Genomic DNA, 9,210 nt, shown 5'->3' with positions numbered 1-9,210 from the left:
CCTCGTCACCGTTGCCAAGCGCAGCATCTCCCATCATTTAGTAATGCCGAAGCCTCGTGGGTCTTTCCTTGAACAAAAAAATCTTCGTCGTAGGAGTAATAGTAAAATATTTCGCACGCTATATCCACCACGTTTTCCTTCCTTGAACACGGTTCGGTACGCTGCTCATTTTTGGAAACAAATACTCCGTATGTATATATATATCCTCCACTATCACGTGCTCCAATTATGAAATCAAAAATTCCTCCTAACCAAAACCATCCACACACACTGCACCATCCCCCATCCCCATCGCCACCAAATAAATAAACCAAAAAATCAAATCCTATATATATAGCAAGATCCCACATGCCCAACTTAATTCCAACTCTATTTCCTCCTCTCTCTCTGTCTCTTCCATACTTCTAGAGAGAGAGACACAGAACCAACCACAAAGGAAGAAACCCTAAAAAGAAAAAGAAAAAAATTAGATCCTCCCCATGGCCATGGAGTGGGTTCGTGGTGAAGCAGTCGGCCGTGGAAGCTTTGGGTCTGTAAATCTAGCAAAACCCAGAAAACAGGGCACTCGGTTTCCTCAACTGATGGCCGTGAAGTCATGTGGGTCGTCACGCTCTGCTTCCCTCATGAACGAGAAATCCGTGTTGGAACAGCTTAGCGATTGCCCGCAAATCATCCGGTGCTTCGGCGGCGATTCCAGCTTCGAAAGCGGCGAGAAGCTGTTTAATCTGCTGTTGGAGTACGCTTCGGGCGGCAGTTTGGCCGAGAGAGTCAAGAATTCCGGTGACCGCCGGTTGCCGGAATCCGAAGTCCAGCGATACACTCGGTCGGTGTTGAGAGGGCTTTGTTACATTCACAAGAATGGATTTGTTCACTGCGATGTGAAGCTTCAGAACATCCTCCTCTGTTCTGGCAATCAAAACGACGTCGCGAAGATAGCCGACTTCGGGCTTGCGAAGAGAGCCGGAGAGAGAGTCGGGTTCGAGATGAGAGGGACGCCGCTGTACATGGCGCCGGAGACCGTTTCCGCCGGCGAGATTGAACCGCCGGCGGACGTTTGGGGGTTGGGGTGCTTGGTGGCGGAGATGGTCACCGGAGCTCCGGCGTGGCGGTGCTCGCCGGATGATGACGTTTGCAAGCTAATGATGAGGATTGGGGTGGGCGATCAAATTCCGGATATTCCGGGGAACATGTCGGCCGAGGGGAAAGATTTTCTGGAGAAGTGCTTTGTGAGGGACCCTGCGATGAGATGGACGGCTGAGATGCTTTCGAACCATCCGTTTGTGGTTGATCAAGATCATGATGATGACGATCACACTGTTCCATTGGACGACAAGTGTGAGCCTTCCACTTCGGGATCGCCTACGGGGCCGTTCGATTTTCCCGGTTGGGAGTCGCCTTGTTCAATTACTACTTCTTTGCCCTCACGCGAGTATTCTTGGGAAACCGACGCGTGGTCGTCTTCAAGTGAATCAAACTTGGCGTCGGCTTCGTCGCGGGCAGAGAGGCTGCGGCAGTTGGCGACGGAGGGGAGGCCAGATTGGTCTGTTTCGGAGGGTTGGGTTGCAGTGAGGTAGTCGTTTAGATTGGGAATATTCAGAAGATTTTTTTGGGGGGCAGATATTAGTACAGTATTTGACCATGAGATATTATTTGATTCTTTTAGTTTATTTTTTGTAAATACTACTCCGTAGTGGTGAAAGAGGTTGGTTTAGAATCTAGAGAGATAGAGAGGAGGGTTCCAACTTGGAAGTGGGAGCCTGGAGATTTTTACAACTTGGCTCGGCTCAGTTTGTAAAGTGATTTTCTAAAGGGCAATTGAAACCATATTTTATTTATTTTCCCGGGAAAGTGGAAGTTGCTGCCTTTAATTTGCACAAGTGTGTTTTTGGATGTGTTTAAGGCTTCTGGTATTGATGTTTCCCGCAGATACAAGAGTGATTCCTGTTTCTTGGGCGAGTTTATTCTTTTCATGCCGTTTCATGCTTAGAAGTTCGTTAAACAACAAAAGTCAAAACATAGTTTGGGAATTGCATGGAGTAATTTAGTAGTACTAACTTTTTAAATAGAAGGATACTAACATTAAAATCTAAAGTATATACCAACATTAAAATTTAAAGGCTACGGGTTAAAATATACTAACAAAACATAAAATTTGAGGGTTAATATTGTGAATTTGTTAGTACTCCATTAATAAACTCTCAGTTTTTCTTCCACAAAAATCTCCAATCGTTAAGAAGGTTTCAGACGTTTTCTTCTCTCTGACCTAAAATCTCCATGGCACAAGACTTCTCTCTCTCTCTCTCTCTCTCTCTCTCTCTCTCCACAAAAATCCCACATCGTCAAGACTTTGAAGGCAATTTCGAGAAAATAACAAATAGATGAGAAGAGATTTTGTGAACCCTAAGTAATCTTTGGTGAAATCTAAGTTGTAGTTATGAAATATTTGAAGACTAGACTCCAAAATGAACTTTTAGCAAGTTTTTAGACCATTTACATAGAGAAGAATATTGTGTAGGGGTTTAATGCCGATTTTATTATCAATGTTTTTAATGACATGAAAGAGTGTCGAGTGCAATTGAAGATGACTTGTTTTTCTAGACAGGCTGAAGCAAGTCTTTACCATTCTTACAATCTGTTAATTTATTAAAAAACGTAATTAAGTATGGGGTGTTGCTATTTTGTACTTTTTTGAGTTCCAATGTATTTAAGTATAAGTAGTTATGCATGTTTATTTTTTATTGTTTATCTTGCATACATGGTCTCCCCTGTATAGTAAGATTTCTGGCTCTGTCCCCGACTACTAAGTCTTCTAGAGGGCCTCAACAGAGGCATCCGAATTGCAAATGGAATTATAATAGTTTGCTTTTAAAATTCCTCTTTCGAATGAACCAATAATTTATAAAATAAATGTGACAATCACGCAAACTAACAGAAGAGCAAAAAAATTAAATAAAGACAATAAAATAATCAAGAAATATTTATTGGGCCAAAACACCATGAAGGATTGTGCAGAGCTGCGGATCCCTAACAATCAAGAGGAGGATGGAGGAGAGTACCAAGAAGAGTTGATTCAGTGGTGGACAATCGTCGGTCAAGGCCTTTGAGTCCCTATAGTCCTTCATTGGGGGTAATCACAAGTGCAGTGAGATTCATTACAGATAATGGTAAAATGACAAACAAAGACAATAGTCTCGGGCAAATGTGACGGAATACAATTTTTACCAAAAAAGTAGTAGTAGTAGTAGGACGGAGGAGAGTTCGCACGTGGTTAAAATCAAACCCCGGCTGGCTTCACGGCCCCACACAGGTCAAAGGGTGATTCGAGGTCCATTTGAAATCTAACGCGAAGGTTTCGTCTGGGCGACAACTCTCTAACCGCACCGCCACTGACCGGAGTCGCCGTAGACCACGAAATGGATTATATAGTACTTCCTTCGTCTCAATTTAGTTGTCCTTTGTTCTCTTCTAACCGGCTAAAAAACAAGTTACTCCGTATATCTTTAAATTCATAATGAATTTTATATCGAATGTGGATTTTGTTTGATAGATCTTGATTAGTTCTATAATACAATATTTTTAAAATTATATAAAAATATGATAAATTGTAAAATATAATTAATTAAAAAATGGCACAAACTTTCAAAAAGAATAATTAAATTAGGATTTTTAAGGAGTACTAAAATATTGTCCGCTTCGCGATGGCTAATGGGTCAAATCGGTCCAACCACTTCGGCTTTTGGACCGTTCAATCCCACATGATTTGACTCAAGGTCGCAGCCTTTTATGGGTTCACCGTATTTGCCTCTTTGTAACTGGGGAGGCAGGCTGGCCCTGCTTTGCGATGAAGAGACAAATTCAAGCATTCGTGTGCGACTAGTTATAGTAAATAACTCAATGCCACGTTAAAACAAATGAATAACCAATGGGCTCCTGTTCCACTTGATAACTCATGCCCTTTCTTTGTGGGAGGTCAGGATTCGAGTCTCATCATGGGCGTTTGAGATTTTAGGTTATGAATAGCCTCTGAAATTCCCTATAAACTAACTTACTAACATCCCACTGATGTATAAATATTGACAAAAGAAATTAAATGAATAATCCTGTTAATCAAAAAAATCTTCCTTCAAATCCAAAACTAGGATAGAGAATCTCATTATATTATCCTAAAGAAGAGCATGTCTTCAAAAGGTTTCGTCTCAACCAATTCACCACAATTTCTTACAAAGGATATTAGTAAAGTAATACGTAGGTTTAACATTGGCCTAAAATATGAAAACTCATCCAAGAAAATATAAAATTACGTTCCCTCCATCTCCAAAAAATTGTTAACTACGCAAGGTGAGAATTTTCTTAAAGGTTTTAATTCTGTTGACGGAAATATGTCATTTTGCGTAGTAGACAATTTCTTTTGAATTGAGCTTATGCTGTTTGACCACATTATTGATACTCGGTACTAGCATATGAGATTTTGTGCATATATTGTTAGGTTAATATGAATTCTTTAATTACACAAGAGCATCCGTATAATTAGTGTGCCAAGTTCATGCCATCACATATAGTAGGCTTGTGAATGTCAAGTAATAGCTCAATTGGTGAGTCAAAAGTCTTGCCAAATTTTGACAAATCCATTAGTTGCACCAAATTAATTTGGCAGCATGTCTTTGCCAAACATGCTGAAATTGATACTTTTGATCTCCAATTCTTATTAGTTAAACCAAAATACTGTTCGTTCCGTGGTCCCATGATATTGATATTTCTTTTTGGAGATTCATTCTGTCATTGTCATGAGTAAAAAAATTACCATGACCTTGGTAAAATAGGTTGAACAACGGAGTTGCTCAAAGAACTTAATTTTATAAATGATCTAAAACCATCTCAAGTTAATGGTTAGAGCTAAAATAACAACGCGAAATTTATTCTTTGGTTGCTTGGCTAGTTGTGGCGGGTATAAAATTTTATTTTAATAGAAATATATAGAAGAATAAAATGAAACAACATTAAATTTTTGGGTCCCATCTAGGGCTATAAATGAACTGAGCCATTCGCGAGCTGTTCGAGGCTCGGTTCGGTAAAAGCTCATTCGAGTTCGATTCGTCTACTAAACGAACGGAACCTGAACCTCAATTCTAGGCTCGTTCCGTAAATGAGCCGAACCTGAGCCTAACGGTATTCGGCTCGGTTAGGTTCGCGAACCTATACTTAAATTTAATTAATAATTCAATAGGGATCTATTTGTAAATGTAAAAAATTTAAAGGTTGTATATATAATTCAATACTTATTTTTCTCCCAAATTCTATACGATCAATGAGAGAGTTTGCGTTCACTTGAGTTTAATGAGCTGAGCCGAATCAAACCTGAGTCTTGACGAGCTCAATTCGAGCTTAGATTCCGCTCGGCTCGATTCATTTGAGTTTAACAAGCCAAACTCGAGCTAAGATGTTCGAGTTTGAATCGAACCCGAGCCGAATCCGAGCCGAACTCGAGCCAGACTAGTATCTTAACGAACCCAACCGAGCCGAACCCGAGCCTTGAAAAATTTTAACGAGCCGAACTCGAACCAAGTTATTCAGGCTCGAATCGAACTCGAGCCGAACCCGAGCCGAACTCATACCTTAACGAACCCGAGCCGAACTTAACAGGGTTCGGCTCGATTCGGTTCGTTTACAGCCCTAGTCCCATCCGAGGAGATCATAAAGAAAAAAAATTGGTTTTAAGGCAAAAATTTTCTTCAAATTTTGAACAAGGTTTGGACAATGCTTAAGAGATGAAATTATTGTTTGCTTAACAACTCTAACAAGAAGCACAAGTTTGGCGAAGGTTGACATGCTCTGGCAAACCACCAAGGGTGGTAACCGAGTCGTGCGGGGTGAAATTTCAATTGGGACTAGTTCAGATGACCAGAGCTCTTGTATCTCAATAGACTATTGTAAGGAGTTTGAATCTCTCCACTTGCGTGTGAGTGTTCTTCCCTTAGTATTTGTTTGGATTATTTCTCTCATAATCTTGGTTGAAGTTGGGTTGGGATTGTTTTTTCCGATAATGGAACTAGTTGTTGGGTTACGCTGATAGTGATTGTGGAGTCGCTAATTTCATGTAATCCTTATACTTGTATTCTCCTATCGTTTGAAAAAAGAAATTTCACTCCCGACTTCACACCATCGGGAGTTCGTACTCACGTGCGTACGCAGTAGTTCTCGTAAATCAAATGCACAATTTGAGAGAGGTCACATTTGTGCAGCTTGCATCCAGTGAGGTTGTAATACTCGTAGATTTGAGTACAGTGAATACCTGGCATGAGCACCTCCCTAGTCCCTATTGCACATTCCCCTACGGGTATATAACTGCTTTGATCACGCTCAAGGTTGGTTGCCATTTCTGTTGCCCCTTTCAACCCTTATTCATTCAAAACGAAAAAAAAAAGAAAAGAAAAGAAAAGAAAAAGAGAGATTTTTTTTTTTTGAAGATGAAAAAGACAGATTATGAAGCGAAAAAATGGGTAGATTTTGACACTTCCCTTATTTATTACATCCATATATTTTCTGTCTCTATTTATATGAAATTATATAAACAAGATCTGATCGTAAATTCAATGAAAAATAAATATATTGTTGACGTTATGGGGGGGCCAGCATCCATCCTGAACTCGAGACGCCCCTTGTTGACGCTGGGCAAACGTATTGGGGGAGGACTAACCGCCTTCACTCATTGGTACTGTATGAGCAGCATTGCGAAGCCCCTCATGTCCGCAGGCCGCTAAATACGGGGCTCTATGCTGCCCTTTAAAGATTAAGTTGTGCCTTTCCCTAACAACAATTACTATTAGGTAAGTTGGTTAGCACCGGATTCAACACGTACATAGCAAAAAAGTACTAGTTCAAAATCAATAGTATCTAAAAACATGAGACAATCTCTCCCGGGTAGTTGCCCTATGTTGCTGGCGCATGTAACTTATTTTCAGCTTCCAAGATTTTAGAGTTCCTGATTTCAAGGCAAATGTTTCACGACTCCGTAGTTGCAGCCGGCATGTGGTCCGAAGAACCAAACTATACGTGCGGCGGCTCATCATGTGATTTCGCACCAAGTTTGTACTTTGTACACCTAATTAATAGAGTCCACTCCTAATCTTGACTTTAAAAACTTCTTTAATGAGCAACAAAACTATTACTGTAGAGGAATAGGGGCATTGGGGCCGTTACACGTACAGTACTGAACTAAACACTGTTATTGAGGTGGTGCGCGTAAGCTAATCAAAATACTTGAGACACAAAAAAATAATATTGTTGTTGAGCGCGCCGACTACTACAATTTTATTTTGATCATTTGATGCGGTCATTTTATAAATCAGCTATTACCTAATATAACAAGATCTGATTTTCTATATGGAAACTACCAAGAAACAGAGGACGTACACAATATTAGATTTTTTTTATTTTGAACTTCACACAATGTTAGATTGTGTCATTTCATTTATTTAAGCAAAGAGGATTGGAGTATGGGCATTGGGCAGTCAATAATGTACAAGCATGCAGGGGCGGAACTATGGCCCGGCCCCCAGCCCCCCAGTTTTAAAATTTTTAATTTATATATACTTGATTTTTGAATATTATTGATAATTATTCGTGTATAGCTACTTATAATCTTAATAATTTTGATTTGATATGATAAAAAATCCGGTTATTTTATATTCTTATTTCTCAATTTGTTTCATAAATTAAAAAATAAACACGTGACTGTTGAAGTAGCCTAAAGAAAAAAATAAAATGATTGGTATACTTTAGCTGCATTGAATAATTTCAATGTACAAATGTAATGTATTAAAAAACAAAAATTTTATGATGTAATAAGTATACGTTGAGATAAAAAAAAATGTATGTCTATCAAACCGGTTCCCCCGAGTCAAAATCCTAGTTCTGCCCCTGCAAACATGTTTGTAATTTCACTACCCTCGTTGAGTCGTTGACGGTATAGTAGGGAAAGGGACTAATAAGGGAGAACGTGCCAACATGTGAAAAGTTTAATTTCCCACTTGACCTCTCAACTCTCATCTTCCGTTCACATTTCGCACCTACACGTATGTATTATATATATTCATTCACGCCTTGAGTTTTGCCCATATTTTTGGGTCGAACAAAGATGATTATTTTAGTTTTATTTAACCCTAGTTAGTGTCCAGCAACAACCCAGTTATTATATGAGATTTTTGGGTATTTTGGCTAAGTCAAAAGAGCAACACAATGCTCCGAGACCCCATCAACAAAAAGGCTAGATTTTATATCATTGCAGTAACTCAACAAATGTGTACGTTGAGCCCCATACGCACATCTCGAACTAATTAATATTACCCTACAGCTCCTTAGCCTAATTAATATATTATTTTACAGTTTCTTCCAAAGTCGTTTCTAGAGTTGTTAGAAAGGATATTTGAACTTGAAATCTTAGGAGAAAGTAAACTCCTAGTTTCAAGCTGGCCAAGAGCACCGTTAGGTTTAATTAACTAGTAGTCAGCGTAGTTTTATTTTTTTTTATTTTTTTGTCATTCATTAAACCTAATTTATACTATCCTAGGGGACTTGGGGGAGGGAAATGGGGCTTACAGTGTAGTTTTGAAAATCATAACATGCTTTCTCGGATATTTATTCAATTGTTACATCATCATGTTTGAAACATTCTGCAATTGCAAATTCTTAGAGCAACTTTATCAGCTATTTTACCTAAGCAAAACCTTCAAATGAGCATTACACCAGATTAGGTAAAGGTTTAGGTAAAATCCATCTATGAACAATGCTTAGGTAAATATACCTAAGCACTATTCACCATGTGTATATTATTTTATTAATTGTTCTCTCTCTCTCTCCCCCCTGCTTGTGACCATAATGTGTGTTAGAATAGGAATAGGAATACCCCAAGCGTAGGGATAGGTCGGTTGAAAATATAATAATACCCGGAGGTCCGGGGTCGAATCCACAGGGAGCGCATCCATAACTTGTTTAAGAGATTAGCTTGCGTAGAGATTTTAGCGTTAGGACCGCCAACCAAATTTTGGCGTTGAGACGGCTAATTGAAGGATTTAGTTAACTGGCTACTTAACCTAACTACGGCTTTTAAACTAAAGATTAAACTAAAGGCTAGGTTTAGGGACAATTAACACCCATAACGTGAGGATAAGCTTGATTCTTCTCTTTTTAACAAAAGTGTTAAACATGTCTAGG

The 9,210-nt window shown here is 39.2% G+C and overlaps 1 protein-coding gene across 1 annotated transcript; it reads left to right on the top strand.

The window, feature by feature from the left end:
- Positions 1 to 251: 251 nt before the first annotated feature.
- On the top strand, positions 252 to 1,835 carry LOC131336545 (mitogen-activated protein kinase kinase kinase 20-like). The gene has a single exon (XM_058372421.1). It carries the CDS (start codon positions 480 to 482, stop codon positions 1,572 to 1,574), a length of 1,095 nt encoding a protein of 364 aa, XP_058228404.1. The 5' UTR covers positions 252 to 479; the 3' UTR covers positions 1,575 to 1,835.
- The last annotated feature ends 7,375 nt before the right edge of the window (positions 1,836 to 9,210 follow it).

This window comes from Rhododendron vialii, chromosome 8a (assembly GCF_030253575.1).
Source record: "Rhododendron vialii isolate Sample 1 chromosome 8a, ASM3025357v1".
NCBI lineage: Eukaryota > Viridiplantae > Streptophyta > Magnoliopsida > Ericales > Ericaceae > Rhododendron > Rhododendron vialii.
Note: the sequence above shows the minus strand (reverse complement) of the source record. Positions and strands in the feature narration are given on the sequence as shown.

Coding starts and splice junctions, on each gene's coding strand:
- LOC131336545 (XM_058372421.1), top strand. CDS start 480: ATGGCCATGGAGTGGGTTCGTGGTGAAGCAGTCGGCCGTGGAAGCTTT.